Here is a 15,957-nt window from a genome sequence, read left to right on the forward strand (position 1 = left end):
ATATGGTCACAGAAATTTGAGGGTTTGTACATTAGGTTTACCTTACATGAGGATCAATGGTCGGTACAACATTGTGGGCTGAAGGGTCTGTTCTGTACTGTACTGTTCTATGTTCTAATGTTATCCCTAATCAGAAATGCCACTCCTCTTCCTCTCTTGCACCCCCACACCCCCTGCGCCATCCTTCCTAAAGAATCTATACCATGGAACATTAAGCTGCCAGTGCTGCCCATCCCTGAGCTACGTCTCTGTAGTTGATATGAGGTGGCATGGTGGCTCAGTGGTTAGCACTGCTGCCTCACAGAACCAGAGATGTAGGTTCAATTCCAGCCATAGACGACGGTCTGTGTGGTGTACGCACATTCTCCCTGTGCCTGCGTAGGTTTCCTCCGGGTGCTCCGGTTTCCTCCCACAGTCCAAAGATGTGCAGTTTTTCGGTGAATTGGCCATGCTAAATTGCCCATTGTGTTCAGGAATGTGTAGGTTAGGTGTATTAGTCAAGAGTAAATATAGGGTAGGGGAATGGGGCTGGGTGGGTTACTTTTCAAAGGATCAATGTGGACTTGTTGGGCCAAAGGGCCTGTTTCCAAACTGTAGGGATTCTATGATATCCCAGTCTAATGTTCCCAACCATGCCCTGAATTCATCTGCCTTATCTTCATCTGTTAGGCCTCTTGCATTGAGATAAATGCAGTTTAATTTCTCGATCCTACCTCTTTTTTTGCTTTGCTCCTGACTGTTTGAGTTGCTCCTTTCCCTAAAAGTACAGTCTCAGACTGATGTCTTCCCTCATTATCTCCCTGGGTCTCCCCCAACCCTGCCGTTACTAGTTTAATCCTCCTGAGCAGCTCTAGCAAATCTCCTCCCCAGTATATTAGTCGCCTTCCAATTCAAGTGCAATCAGTCCTTCTTATACAAGTCACTTCTACCCGATGATCCAAGAATGTCAATCCTTCTCCCCTGCACCAGCACCTTGGCCACACATTCATCTGAGAGAAAGTGAGGACTGCAGATGCTGGAGATCAGAGCTGAAAATGTGTTGCTGGAAAAGCGCAGCAGGTCAGGCAGCATCCAAGGAACAGGAGAATCGACATTTCTGCGCTTTTCCAGCAACACATTTTCAGCACACATTCATCTGCTCTATCCTCCTATTCCTCCCCTCACTATCTACTGGCACTGGGAGTAATCCAGATATTACTAGCCCCAAGAACCTTTTTAAATTCCTGCCGAACTCCCTATTTTCTATCCTATGTCATTAGTTCCAATATGTACAACAACCTCCTTCTGGCCCCACTCCCTTTGAGAACATTTTGCACCTTCTCTGAGATATCATTGATCCTGGCACCAGGGAGGCAACATACCATTCTGATTTCTTGCTGTCAGGTGCAGAAATGTCAGTCTGTGCCTCTGACTAGAGAGTCCCCTATCACAATCGATCACTTGGAACCTGATGTACCCCTTGTTACATTACAGCCAGTCTCTATACCAGCAACCTGGCTGCCCATGCTTCATTCCCCTGAGAGTCTGTCACCCTCTACATGTTCCAAAACAGCATACTTGTTTGAGATGGGGATAGCCACAGGAGACTCCTCCACATCCTGGCTCCCTCTCCTACCTTTCCTGGTAGATGGTCGTAACCCATCTACTTGACTGTATCTGCGGTTTTTCTTCCTTCTTACAGCAGCCATCCATCACAGCCCCCTAGCTTCTGTAAATTCCTCATTGCCTGTATCTGCCACTCTAACCAATCCATGTGACCTGATAGAGCTTGCATCCAAAAACACTTCCTGCAGACATAATCATCAGTAACATGGAAACTCTCCCTAATCTCCCACATGCAATAGGAAGAGCACATCACTCTACTGAAGGCCATCTTTGCATCTTAACTATCTACAGACCCAGCAAATAGCACTTACTGCTCTGAAAAACACTGCTCTAGGCTAACTTAGCACCTATGTTTAATATTTTTAAAATTTTACTCGAGAAAGATCTCAATAAAACATTTTTTTTTAAAACCCACTCTACTCACTATTGTAGTTTTATAAAATAAGTAACAAGGTTACACTTTTAAAAAGTCACTTAGCTGCTCCCTTGCAGTGATCTCTTCCATATAGGTTTCTCCAAGGTCAGCTGTGCATTTCATTGTTTGTCAATTTTTCTTAGACAAACTCTGATGTCCAGGGATTCTTGAAATCAAACAGCAGGGCGAATAGCTGTGCAGGTTACTACTGGGTCAGACAGCAGTGTAGATTTCTTTCTCTGTTTGAATCACTTCCCATGTGGTCACTACCTTTATCTGTCTTCCTCCTTTTTTTTAAAAGTGCTGTTGTTTTGATCTATTTTTTCCCTTAAGCTGTTGCATCGTTTTGGAACTTACAAAACAGTAATTACTGCTCCTAGAATTCGAGGAAATCGACTCCAACATCTAAAATACCTCAAAAAAGGAGCAGCTCTTACAGCCACAAATTTTTTCCGTCCTCCATCTTGGATTACCCAGAATCCAAAGGATAACTTGGAAAAGCTGAAAGGGTTGCTTTCCTTTTGGGTAGAGAGGATGGAGAGGATATCTGATGGAATGTTCAAAATCGTGAGGACTCTACACAGCAGAGAGAAAGAAACTTTCATATGGGAGAATGGATTGATAGCCAAAAAAAAAACAATTTAATGTGGTTAGTAAAAGATGTGGGGGTGACGTGAATTTTTATTTTCCACAGCATGTGGTTGAGATCTGGGGCTCACAACTTGTGTGTGTGGTGGATGCAGGAACAATTGTGGCTTTCAAAAGCACCTGATGAAAGATATGTTTTTAGGTTCATGGTGAAAAGGCAGGGCAGTGGGACTGATTCATTTTTGCAAAGCGCTATCACAGACATGGGCCTCTTGTGCCATAATCATCCCATGATTTTATATAATGCAATGGTTTGTCTCCCAGTACAGTTTACTCACTATTTATTAAAAATTTTAGGCACAGAAACCTAACTCAGGTGATATCGTACTATCCAGAGATGAAATCCAAAAACGAGAACGGGAAGGAGGTGGTTGAATACAACAACAAGTATTGGGTGATGCTGGAGGACCAAGATGAAAATCAATTCTACCCTACCAAGGAGGCCAGGAAGTATGTAAACCTGGAATGTAGTTAAATTGATCATTTTGTTTTACAGATAACATCAAATCAAACAGCCTGTTCCAATTGGGCTAGACTTCTGAAATATGAAATGTGTTCCCTCTTATCTAATAAGTGGAATGGATTTGCCAATATGCCTTTGTTATTTCCAGTCTTGATAATTCAGGTACTCTCCTAACCAACTTCTCTCTGAAGCTTTGAGCTTCTTCAAAACTTTGCTACCCATTTCCTACCTTGCACCATGCCATTTTTTTTGCCCTAGCTGGCCCCTATGCTCACTGGCCGATTGTTTTCACCTGGTCAAACTACACCTCAATTTTAAAAGTTCTTCCTGTAGTTTTTGAATGTCACTTTGCCCTTGTCCTCCAAATCCCTGTAACCCCCTCCAGCTCTACAGCCCTGCAGGATAGATGCACTTTACCATTCTGGCCTCTCGTACTTTCTCGATTTTAATTGCTCCACAGTTATTGCTGTGTCCTCACCTGCCAAGGCCATGGGCTCTGGAATTCCCTCCCTACACATTCCCACCTTTTATTGTGTTCCCTGGTTGACCAAACAATTATTCTCCTACTCTAATATTGTCCCTCGTATGGCTGAGAACGTAATTTTTATTTAAAAAAAGAACTCTTATGAAGTGCCTTATGGAATTTTTACTACAGATAGAGGTGCTACTTAAATGCAAGTTATTGTCTTATGAGTTATTGCTACAACAAGAGTGGAAAGAATCTGTTGGTTTGTTGTCCAGATGTTGTTGTATTGGCTGCCTATATCATACCTATTTCATGTTCAATTAGCTGACTTTGATTAAAATACTATGTATTCTGTACTGTACTGATTTACATAACTTATTTCTTTAACATCCAGGGAGGAAATGAAATGGCGTAAGTGGGTAGATGACTGGCTGGTTCATCTCATTTCACCCAATGTCTACCGAACACCTGGAGAAGCCCTGGAGTCTTTTGACTACATTGTGCGGGAGGGGAAATTTGGAACTTTGGAAGGATTTTTTGCAAAGTATTTTGGAGCAGCAGCCATGTTCTTTGTCAGCAAGAGACTTAAATCTAGGTGCGTGTATTTAATTATTTATGATTTCTTAAGTCCAGGTACCTGTGCAGGAGCCATAGGACACAGCCTTCTGACCAATCCTGATGGGCAATTAAAGACATGGATGCAGGGCAGAGCAGATTTACTAGAATGGTAGCAAGCATGAGGGATTTCAGTTGCAAGGTCAGATTGGAGAACTTGAGATTGTTTTCCTTAGAACAGACAAGGCTATTGGGAGTGTTAGCATATACATTCACTCTTATGGAAGCTTTTGGTAAAGTAAGAAAGATGTTGTCCAGTGGCATTTGGACAATAATCAGAATGGAAATTTTAAGATAATAGACAGTGGGGAGATGACAATATTCTTTACACAACACATTTTTATCATCTGGAACGTGCTGCCTTCCAGAGATGTGGGACCATATTCAATAGTGACTTTAAAAAAGGGATTTGGATAAATAAATTAGGTGGAGAAAAATACAGGGCTGTGGGGAAGAAGAAAGAAGAACTGGGCTAATTGGGTGTCTCTTTCAACAGTTGCGCAGTAAGATTCTGTGACTCATCTGACCCATGTTGGTACTATTGAATTGAGGGCAGGCATCTAAGATTTTGAAGTGGATTCATTCTCTCGCTTGGTTAATTTATGCAAACAATTAACCAAGAAGGAAGTAGGAGAGTAGAGGTGAAGTTGCAATCTGATCATACATGATCTTATTGAATGGTGGAGCTCATGGAGTTGAATTGCATATCCTGTTCCTGATTTTTGTGTGTTCCTAAATTTAAAAAGGACAGGAATTCATTTGCAGTTGGTGTGTGCTATTCTGGTAGTTCCAATGTCTTTGAAGGACTTTAACTCCACCTTCCCAGGGAAAAATGGCGGCAAGCAGTTGGAGTTCAGTGAGCTGATTTTTTTCACTTTGAAATCACTAACTTGAAAACTGGAGGTGCTTGGTATACCTATCTGAAGCAGCTTGTCCCTCCCTTATGTAGTTTTGGTCCCTGCCAAGTGATCAGGATTCAACTGCTCATTCAGTATTTGCCAGCCTTTTCCCCTTTTTTAGCCCCAAAGTAAAGTTTGCGTTTCCCTTGCATACTTCCCTCGCTACCTTCACCCCCCCACTCTAAAACTGTTTGCCGTCAGAAAACCCATCCTATTGGACCCAGCCACTTGTCTACAAATCATCTGATTTGGGCTCAAGAGAAATTTCACAGAAAACCAGATTTTAAAAGGGAAGAGCAAGTGAATGGGAAATGCCATGTGCCCCAGTCTTTCCTACTCTCCTCTTGTCACTTCAAGCTGCCACACCATCTTTTAATAGTTGTCTGAACATTTCATTCTTTTGGACCTCCAATGCTGTCATTTAAGGGAACATGCTGACTTGTTGTCCTTGCTCCTTTTCAGACATAATCTTCACGATGATGTCCGGCAGGATCTGTACAAGGCGGTCGATCAGTGGATGGCTGCCATTGGCAAGCACAGGCCATTCATGGGTGGAGAGTTGCCCAACCTTGCTGACCTGGTAATAGCTGTCAACGATTGTAGGTTCATTTTTAGATTTACAATGTAACCAAAACTGAGGGGTTATTATGAACAGGAAAGATTGAACAGGACAAAAGTTGACAGATGATTAAACGGAGGTTTTTAAATTTATGAAATGATTTGATAGGAGAGATGTAGCAAAGATGTTTCTACTTGTGGCAAGAAACAAGTTATTTGGCACAACTGGTCCATACTAGTGTCTGTACTCCACCTGAGATTCTTCTGACTCCTCTTCATTTCACTCTATCAACACATTTTTGCATTCCTTCCTCCCTCATGCTTTTCTAGCTTTCCCTGAAATGCATCATTGTGTAAGCTTTATGATAGAGGTTTCCAAATTTTTATCACTCAGTGGATAAAGAAGTTTATCTTGAATTTCTTTTTGGATTTATTAGTAACTATCCTTATGAACCCTGCTACTCATCTCGTTTGGACATCGAAACATCTGTAATTCTACCATGTCAAACATGCTCATAATCTTAAGGGCTCCTAGTAGGATCACCCCTTAGTTTTATGCAAAACAGTGTCCTAGTCTGTTAAGCTTTCCTAATCATATATAATGTTTCAATTCTGTAAGTCTGCAGTTTGTAATGTCTTCTGTCTTTCGCTTTTCCATTTTCACAGGCAGTCTATGGGGTACTTCGAGTAATGGAAGGCTTGAAGGCATTTGATGACATGATGGCAAATACCAAGGTCAAGGCATGGTATAAAAGAATGGAGGAAAACATCCAGAAAGGACAAATGGTTAAGCAATAAATCGCTGCAGTAACCACTGAGAAAATCATGAAATTCCAGTTGCATTTTACTGCTGTTAACAGTTCAGTAGGATGATAGGATCTGATGTTAACAAGAGTACTGTAAGATGTGTGGATAAAAGAAACTGTGCTTTAAGAACTGCAACCACATAAACTCATCCTCAGTTATTCAATGATATGCTTTCACTGCAACAGAAAGATTTAGTGCAGTGTTACATTTAGTCTTTAAATGTTGCTTGAATCCAGAATTGGGGATACCAGAGTAGGAATTGCTGAATGGAATCTTATTCTGTTTTGCTTTAAACTCCAGTTTCAGTATCTTAGCGGATGCATGCATATAGGGTTTCACATTGACAGGACAAAACTACTTGGCATCAATGCTGCAAAGTATAAATAAAACTGAAAAGGCACTTGAAACGAAGACCTGCAGAAATAATAAAGCAATAGCTTTTTAAAAAAAAACAAGTTTATCAATTAAGCAGTGCAGTGTCTGTGAGAATTAAGTAAAAAGCATAGTTAAAAACTAGATACCTCAAATAAATACAGGACCTACTGGTCATACACAGCAAATTCCAAGGAGATAACTGACATTATTAATGATTCAGGTAAAAACCATAAAATATGAGCAGCATTGAAATCGGAGCAAAACAAGAAGGAAGCATATAAACATGAATAATACAATATCCATTTTTTCCTTCCCTTTTATGATTTGATTTAAATGATGTTTGTTTTACAGTTCTAATGAAAGGTTACATCTAAAACAATAATTTACGAGCAGGAGAGCTGTCTGTATTCCTGGCCAGCATTTATTCCTCAGACAGGGGCTCAGCGGTTCGCACTGTTGCCTCACAGCGCCAGGGATCTGAGGTCAATTCCAACCTCTGGCAACTATCTGTGCGGAGTTTGCACATTCTCCCCGTGTCTGTGTGGGTTTCCTCCCACAATCCAAAGGTGTGCAGGTTAGGTGATTTGGCCATGCTAAATTGTCCGTAGTGTTAGGTGCATTAGTCAGAGGGAAATGGGTCTGGGTGGGTTACTGTTCAGAGGGTTGATGTGGACTTGTTGGGCCGAAGGGCCTGTTTCCACATTGTAGGGAATCTAATAAAATATTACCCTGGTCATTTTCAAAATGCTGTTTGCGAAAGCTTGAGAGTAAGTTGGCTGTCGCATTTCCTATGTAACATTTCTTACGTATTTTGGCTGTAAAGAGCTTTGAGTGTCCTGAAGAGCCAAAAGGTGCAATGTAAATCTTGCCTTCCTTTATAAGAACCCACTTGGACTCACCCTGAAAATTATGAGGAAGATATCAGTAGATTCGCAGCTGCTTATAAATTCTGGCTGCAACAAAGAGGGGAAGGCACAGTTATCAAGGTATGAAAAGTCAACAGGCAATGACTGACTACCAAGTATGATGACGAAATGCTGGTTGGAAGATTGATTATTTTCCATTTATCTGCATGGCAGTCGTTTGACAGGTTACACCGAAGGAGAAAGTGAGGACTGCAGATGCTGGAGACCAGAGTCGAGAGCGTGGTGTTAGAAAAGCACAGCGGGTCAGGCAGCATCTGAGGAGCAGGAGAATCAACGTTTTGGGCATAAGCCCTTCAGCAGGAATGAGGCTTATGGGCCAGGGGGCTGGGGGATAAATGGGAGGAGGGTGGAGTTGGGGAAATGCAATGAAGGTGAGGGAGAAGGTGATAGGTCAGAAAGGAGGGTGGAGTGGATAAATGGGAAAGGTGATGAACAGGTCAGGAGGGCAGTGCTGAGTTGGAGGCTTGGGACTGGGAGAATGTAGGGGGAGGGGAAATGAGGAAACTGGAAATCCATACTGATCCCATGTGATTGCAGGGTCCCAAGGTGGAATATGAGGCGTTTTTCCTCCAGGCATCTGGTGGTAAGAGTTTTGGTGATGGAGGAGGCCCATGACTTGCACATCCTTGACTGAATGGGAGGGAGAGTTGAAGTGGGACGGTGGGGTTGGTTGGTACGGGTGCCCCAGAAACGTTCTCTGAATCAATCCGCAAATACAATTCCTGGCTCCCCAATGTAGAGGAAACCACACTGGGTGCAATGGGTACAGTAGATTACATAGGTGGAGGTACAGGTAAATTTCTGTTGGATATGGAAGGATCCTTTGGGGCCTTGGATGGAGGTGAGGGTATTGGTGTGGCTGTAGGTTTTGCACTTACTGCAGTGGCAGGGGAAGGTACCAGGAGCGGGCTGTGGGCTGGTGGGGGTAAGGACCTGATGAGGAAGTTGTGGAGGGAATGGTCTCTTCGAAACACTGATAGGGATTGGGAAGGAAATATATTTATGCTGGTGGGGTCCATTTGTAGGTGGCGGAAGTGGTGGAAGATGATGTGATGTATGTGGAAGTTGGTGGGGTGGAAGGTGAGGACTGGGCGTTTCCGCACTTGTTGCGTTGGGAGGGGTGGGGTTCAAGGGCGGTGATGTGGGAAGCGGAGGAGATGCGTTGGAGGGCATCATCCACCAGATGGGAAGGGAAATTGCGATCTGGGAAGAAAGAGGCCGCCTGGAATTTTCTAAGGTGGAATTGGTTAACCTGGGAACATGCGGCGGAGGAATTGAGAATAGAGATGGCATTTTTACGGAGGCAGGGTGGGAGGAGGTGTAGTCTAGGTAGCTGTGGGAGTCTGTGCACTTGGAGAAGATGTCTGTGGTTAGTCGGTCACTGAAGAAGTTAAACAGAATATTTAATACATTTATGATGTCTTCCTCAATCTGTTTCTCTTTTGCTTCCCTTTCTTTTGTAAATAGGCTTCTTTTTGCTGAAGCTGTGCCCTTTTCACTTCTCTGTAGCAAGTGGAAGTGAATTTATTGGTTTGAGGCTAGCAAGTGCCTCAGACTCTGACAGGATGTAGTAGATTACCTTATTTTTTGTCTTAAATGTTCCTTTCTCACAGGAGTTGGTGAAATAGAATTTCTTAAAATGAATCTTGGTAGGGTCTTAGAGGTTAGAGGGGTTCCCTGGCTACAGATTTCTATCTGGATGATGTAAGTAGTATTTAATAAAAAGTATTAAGAATTTTAACTGTGTTCTATTTTGTTAAATGTAATTGGAATATTGGGTGGTAAAAGGCAATAATGAATTGTACGTAATGAGGCAAACATAGATTATAACTGCATTACTGACCCAAAAACATTCTTATCTTGACCACTTGATTTTAGGTAGGGTAGATACATAAAAAAATAGAAATATGAATAAGCCATTCAGCCTGTTGAGTCTGCTCTGCCATTCAATACAATCATGGATGACTTTCTATCTCAGCGCTAACTCCTGGCTTCTCTCCATAATGTCTTTACCCTCTAGAAATCGTCCTATTTCTTTCCTAAACTTATTCAGTGACATTGCCACTATAGCCTTCTATAGTGGAGAATTCCAAAAGGTTCTTCATTTTCTGAGTAAAGAAATTGCACCTCATAGTCTGAAATGGCCTATAGTACTATGTCCTTAGATTGTGATCCCTTGTTCTGGATCACCTGGCCAGAGGAAAAAAAATCATCCCTGCATGCAGAAGGTTATGTTTTAATAAGATTTCAACGGATTCTTCTAAACTTCAGTAAAGGGCTTGTGCCCAAAATGTCAATTCTCCTGCTCCTCTGATGCTGCTTGACCTGCTGTGCTTTTCCAGTACCACACTCTTGACTCTGATCTCCAGCAACTGCAATCCTCACTTACTTTCTTCCAGTGAATACAGTTGACCCAATTTCTCATACGACAAACTTACAGTCTGGTAGTGTAAAGGTCGCAGTCAACCATACATGAATTATGATAAAGTGTATGTGAATTGGAAACAGGATGATGTTTGCTTTTGGTTCCTATTTTGGTTTTGCTTTTGGTTTAAAGTGTCAACCACGCCTCAGTGAGTAGCATTTTTGCCACTCTTTTCTGAAGACTGTTAGCAAGCTTTGAGAAGATTTGTAGCTCAGGTTGAGGTTCTGGATGTAGGTTTGCTCGCTGAGCTGGAAGGTTCATTTTCGGACGTTTCATCAGTGAGTCTCTGGATGAAGCACTGGTGTTAGTGACCCACTTTCTATTTGTGTTTAGGCTTCCTTGGGTTGGTGATGTCATTTCCTGTGGTGGTGTCCCTTCCTGTTCTTTTTCACAGGGGGTGCTAAATGGGATCCATGTCATGTGTTTGTTGATAGAGTTCCGGTTGGAATGCCATGCTTCTAGGAATTTTCGTGCATGTCTCTGTTTGGCTTGTCCTAGGATGGATGTGTTGTCCCTTTCTCATCTGTATGGCAAATCTCCCCTAAACCTCCTTTTCTCCAATGAGAAAAGTCCCAAGTGCCTTAGCCTTTCCTCATATGATCTTCCTACCATGCCAGGCAACATCCTGGTAAACCTCCTCTGCACTCGTTCCAATGCCTCCACATCCTTCCTATAGTATGGCGACCAAAACTGCACACAATACTCCAGATGAGGCCGCACCAGAGTCTTGTACAACTGCAACATGACCTCAGGACTCCGGAACTCAATTCCTCTACCAATAAAGCCCAGTATACCATATGCCTTCTTCACAGCACTATTTACCTGGGTGGCAACTTTCAAAGATCTGTGTACATGGACACCAAGATCCCTCTGCTCATCCACACTACCAAGTAGTCTACCATTAGCCCAGTAATCCATCTTCTTGTTACTCCTACCAAAGTGAATGACTTCACACTTAGCTACATTGAATTCCATTTGCCACCTTACTGCCCAGCTCTGCAACTTATCTATATCACGCTGTAACCTGCCACATCCTTCTTCGCTGTCCACAACTCCACTGACTTTTTTGTGTCATCCGCAAACTTGCTCACCCAGCCTTCAAGCTCCTCCTCCAGGTCATTTATAAAAATGACAAACAGCAATGGTCCCAAAACAGATCCTTGTGGAACACCGCTAGTAACTGCGCTCCAAGATGAACCTATACCATCAACTACTACCCTCTGTCTCCTTCCAGCCAGCCAATTCCTAATCCAAACCTCTAATGCACCCTCAATGCCATACCTCCGTAGTTTTTGCATTAGCCTGCCATAGGGTACCTTATCGAACGCCTTGCTAAAATCCATGTACACCACATCTACTGCTTTACCCTCGTCCACTTCCTTGGTCACCTTCTCAAAGAATTCAATAAGGTTTGTGAGGCACGACCTGCCCTTCACAAAACCATGCTGACTATCCTTGATCACATTATTCCTAAATCCTATCCCAGATGTTCATAAATCCTATCCCTTACAATTCTCTCTAAGACTTTGCCCACAACAGAAGTGAGACTCACTGGCCTATAGTTACTCGGGCTATCCCTGCTCCCCTTCTTGAACAAGGGGACCACATTCGCTATCCTCCAGTCTTCTGGCACTATTCCCATAGACAACGACGACATAAAAATCAAGGCCAATGGCTCCACTATCTCCTCCCTAGCTTCCCAGAGGATCCTAGGATAAATGCCATCAGGCCCAAGGGACTTATCTATTTTCATCCTTTCCAGTATTCCCCAGACCTCTTCCCTACGTACCTCAAGGCCATCCATCCTAATCACTTGTGACTCAATATTCACATCAGCAACAGTGTCCTGTTCCTGAGTGAATACTGACGAAAAGTATTGATTTAGTGTCTCACCAATCTCCTCCGCCTCCACACACAACTTCCCACTACTATCCTTGACTGGACCGATACCTACCCTAGTCATCCTTTTATTCCTGACATACCTATAGAAAGCCTTTGGGTTTTCCCTAATCCTACCAACTAAGGACTTTTCATGTCCCCTTCTCGCTGCTCTTAGCTCTCTCTTTAGATCCTTCCTGGCTACCTTATAACTCTCAATTGCCCCAACTGAACCTTCACGCCTCATCTTTACATAGGCCACCCTCTTCCCTTTCACAAGGGATTCCAATTCCTTATTAAACCACGGCTCCCTCACAAGACCCTTTACTCCCTGCCTGACTGGTACATACTTATCAAGGACACCCATTAGCTGTTCCTTGAACAATCTCCACATATCATTTGTGTTCTTCCTTTGAAGCCTATTTTTCCAATCCACGCATCCTAAGTCATGCCTCACCGCATCATAATTTCCCTGCCCCCAGCTATAACTGTTGCCCTGCAGTGCACACTTATCCCTCTCCATCACTAGAGTAAAAGTCACCGAGTTGTGGTCACTGCCCTCGAAGTGCTCACCTACCTCTAAGTCTAACACCTGGCCTGGTTCATTACCTAGAACCAAATCCAGTATAGCCTCACCTCTTGTTGGCCTGTCTACATATTGTGTCAGGAAACCCTCCTGCACACATTGGACAAACACCGACCCATCTAACGAACTTGAGCTATAGCTTTCCCAGTCAATGTCTGGGAAGTTAAAGTCCCCCATAACAACCACCCTGCTACTTTCACTCTTCTCCTGAATCATCCTCTCAATACTTTCCTCTACTTCTCTCGGACTATTAGGAGGCCTGTAGAAAACTCCTAACAGGGTGACCTCGCCTTTCCTATTTCTAACCTCCGCCCACACTACCTCAGATGGCAAGTCTTCCTCCATCACCCTTTCTACTGCTGTAATACTATCCTTGACAAGCAATGCCACACCTCCCCCTCTTTTACCCCCATCTCTGACCCTACTAAAACATTTAAACCCTGGAACCTGCAACAGCCATTCCTGTCCCTGTTCTACCCATGTCTCTGTAATGGCCACAACATTGAAGTCCCAGGTACCAACCCATGCTGCAAGCTCACCTACCTTATTTCTTATACTTCTGGCATTGAAGTATACACACTTCAAGCCACCTTCCTGTTTACAGGCACCCTCCTTCGAGATCGATGCCATATTCCTAACCTCCCTACACTCAAGGTCCTGTACCCTAAAGCTATAGTCCAGGTTCCCATGCCCCTGCAGAGTTAGTTTAAACCCTCCCAAAGAGCACTAGCAAACCTCTGCCCAAGGATACTGGTGCCCCTCAGGTTCAGGTGTAGACCATCCTGTTTATAGAGGTCCCACCTTCCCCAGAAAGAACCCCAGTTGTCCAGAAACCGGAATCCCTCCCTCCTGCACCATCCCTGTAGCCACGCATTTAACTCTTCTCTCTCCCTATTCCTCGACTCTCTATCACATGGCACGGGTAACAAACCAGAGACAACGACTCTTTTCGTTCTAGCTCTGAGCTTCCAACCTAGCTCCCTGAAAGCCTGTCTAACATCCTCACCCCTCTTCCTACCTATGTCGTTGGTGCCAACGTGGACCACGATCTGGGGCTGCTCCCCCTCCCCCTTGAGGACCCGGAAAACACGATCAGAGACATCACGTACCCTTGCACCTGGGAGGCAACATACCAATCGTGAGTCTCTGTCGCTCCCGCAAAACCGCCTATCTGTGCCCCTCACTATTGAGTCCCCAATAACTATCGCTCTACCTTTCTCCGCCCTTCCCTTCTGAGCAACGGGGACAGGCTCCGTGCCAGAGGCCTGAACCTCGTTGCTTACCCCTGGTAAGTCATCCCCCCCCCCCACAAGTATCCAAAACGGTATACTTGTTCTTGAGGGGAATGACCGCAGGGGGTCCCTGCACTGGCTGCTTCCTCCCACTCCCCTCACTGTCACCCATCTCTCTATAACATTCGGAGTAACTACTTCCCTAAAGCTCTGATCTATGACCACCTCTGCCTCCCGAATGATCCGCAGTTCATCCAACTCCAGCTCCAGTTCCCTAACACGGTCTTGGAGGAGCTGCAGATGGGTGCACTTCTTGCAAGTGTAATCAGGAGGGACGCTAATGGCTTCCCTCACCTCATACATGTTGCAAGAGGAACATTGCACTGCCTTCACTGCCATCCCTCTAAAAAGGTAAACTTTAAAAACCTAGATCTAAAGAAACCAACAAGCAAAATGCAGCACTTACCTGCTTGTCACAATGGGTCTTATTAGGTTAGAGGAGGAGGGCGGGTGGGAGGCTCTACCCCTGTAGTGCCTCGGGTTCCTCGCCTGCACGCTTTTATAAGAAAAAAAACCTTCCCAGGTAAGCTAGCGCGACACCAGCTTCTGGGTCTGCTAGGCGCTTAAAAAAACTTTAAATTTTAGCCGTTAAAAAAACAATAACTGGACTATACCGTGACTTAAAAAAACACCATCAGACAGCCGTTACCTGCTCCGCCCAGAGAGTGTCTATTTAATCCAGCTTTGGCAGTCATGTGTTTAGGTATCTTGACCCTAAGCTCTAGAATTCCCTCACAAACTCTCTCTACCTCTAAACTCAGTCATCCAAAACTTACCACTTTTGACCATGCATTTGGTCACCTATCTTAATATGCCATTGTACAGCCTAGTGTCTAATTTTGCAGATAATGCTCCTGTGAAGCACTTTAAAGTTCTCCATAGATGCTGCCAGACCAGCTGAGCTTCTTAGAAAAAATGCTAGAGAAATTCAGCGGGTCCATAGGAAAAAGCTAAAGATACAGAGTTAACATTTTAAGTCTGATCCTTCTTCTGCATTTTCTCTTTTTTTTTGTTTCCAATAGTCTGATTATTTTGCTTTCATTTAATTTAGATAAATGCAAGGTGATGCATTTTGGGAAAGCAAATCTTAGGACTTCTATACTTAATATTAAGGTCGTAGGGAGTTTTGTTGAACAGAGACCTTGGAGTGCAGGTTCATAGCTCCTTGAAAGTAGAGTCGCAGGTAGATAGGATAGTGAAGAAGATCAGAGTAAAGGACCAATTGGGAGGTCATGTTACAGCTGTACAGGACATTGGTTAGGCCACTGTTGGAATATTGTGTGCAATTCTGGTCTCCTTCCTATCAGAAGGATGTTGTGAAACTTGAAAGGGAGGTTCAGAAAAGATTTACATGGATATAGCCAAGGTTGGAGGATTTAAGCTATAGGGAGAGGTTGAATAGGCCGGGGCTATTTTCCCTGGAGTAGCGGAGGCTTTATAGAGGTTTATAAAATCATGGGTATGGATAGGATAAGTTGATAAAGAATTTTCCCTGGAGTCGGGGAGTCCAGAACGTGAAGGCATAGGTTTAGGGTGAGAAGGGAGAGATATAAAAGGGGCACCTTTTTCAAACAGAGGGTGGTGCATGTATGGAATGAGCTGCCAAAGGAAGGGGTGGAGGCTGGTATAATTACATTTAAAAGCCATCTGAATGGGTATATGAATAGGTAGAGTTTGGAGGGATATGGGCCAAGTGCTTATCAAAGTGAGAGGGAAACATTTAGGGGAAATATGCGTGGAAAGTTCTTTACAGAGAAGGTGCTGGGAGCCTGGAGGTGGTAGAGGAAGGGACGATAGATAAACAGATACATGAATAGGCAAGAAGCAAAGGGATTCTGGATTAGTGGTGCTGGAAGAGCACAGCAGGTCAGGCAGCATCCGAGGATGAGCAAAATCAACGTTTCGGGCAAAAGCCCTTCATCAGGAATAAAGGCAGGGAGACAGCTCTTTAGAAAACAGGCGGTAGGTTAGATAGAGGATCTGGATCGACGGAGGCTTG

General features: G+C 43.7%; 1 protein-coding gene across 5 annotated transcripts in view; it reads left to right on the plus strand.

Moving 5' to 3' along the window:
- Positions 1 to 9,518, plus strand: part of ptgesl (prostaglandin E synthase 2-like) — a 29,728-nt gene extending 20,210 nt beyond the window's left edge. For 4 of the 5 annotated variants that reach the window (XM_072565975.1, XM_072565976.1, XM_072565972.1 and 1 more), the window contains exons 4-7: positions 2,966 to 3,118; positions 3,992 to 4,192; positions 5,574 to 5,691; positions 6,336 to 9,518. In XM_072565975.1, coding sequence (XP_072422076.1) covers positions 3,006 to 3,118; positions 3,992 to 4,192; positions 5,574 to 5,691; positions 6,336 to 6,467 — 564 coding nt within the window. In that variant the 5' untranslated portion in view covers positions 2,966 to 3,005 and the 3' untranslated portion in view covers positions 6,468 to 9,518. Of the gene's footprint in view, positions 1 to 2,965; positions 3,119 to 3,991; positions 4,193 to 5,573; positions 5,711 to 6,335 lie in introns of all 5 variants that reach the window. The other variant, XM_072565974.1, reaches the window with a different exon arrangement.
- Positions 9,519 to 15,957: the final 6,439 nt, after the last annotated feature.

The sequence above is a fragment of the Chiloscyllium punctatum genome, chromosome 49 (assembly GCF_047496795.1).
Source record: "Chiloscyllium punctatum isolate Juve2018m chromosome 49, sChiPun1.3, whole genome shotgun sequence".
NCBI lineage: Eukaryota > Metazoa > Chordata > Chondrichthyes > Orectolobiformes > Hemiscylliidae > Chiloscyllium > Chiloscyllium punctatum.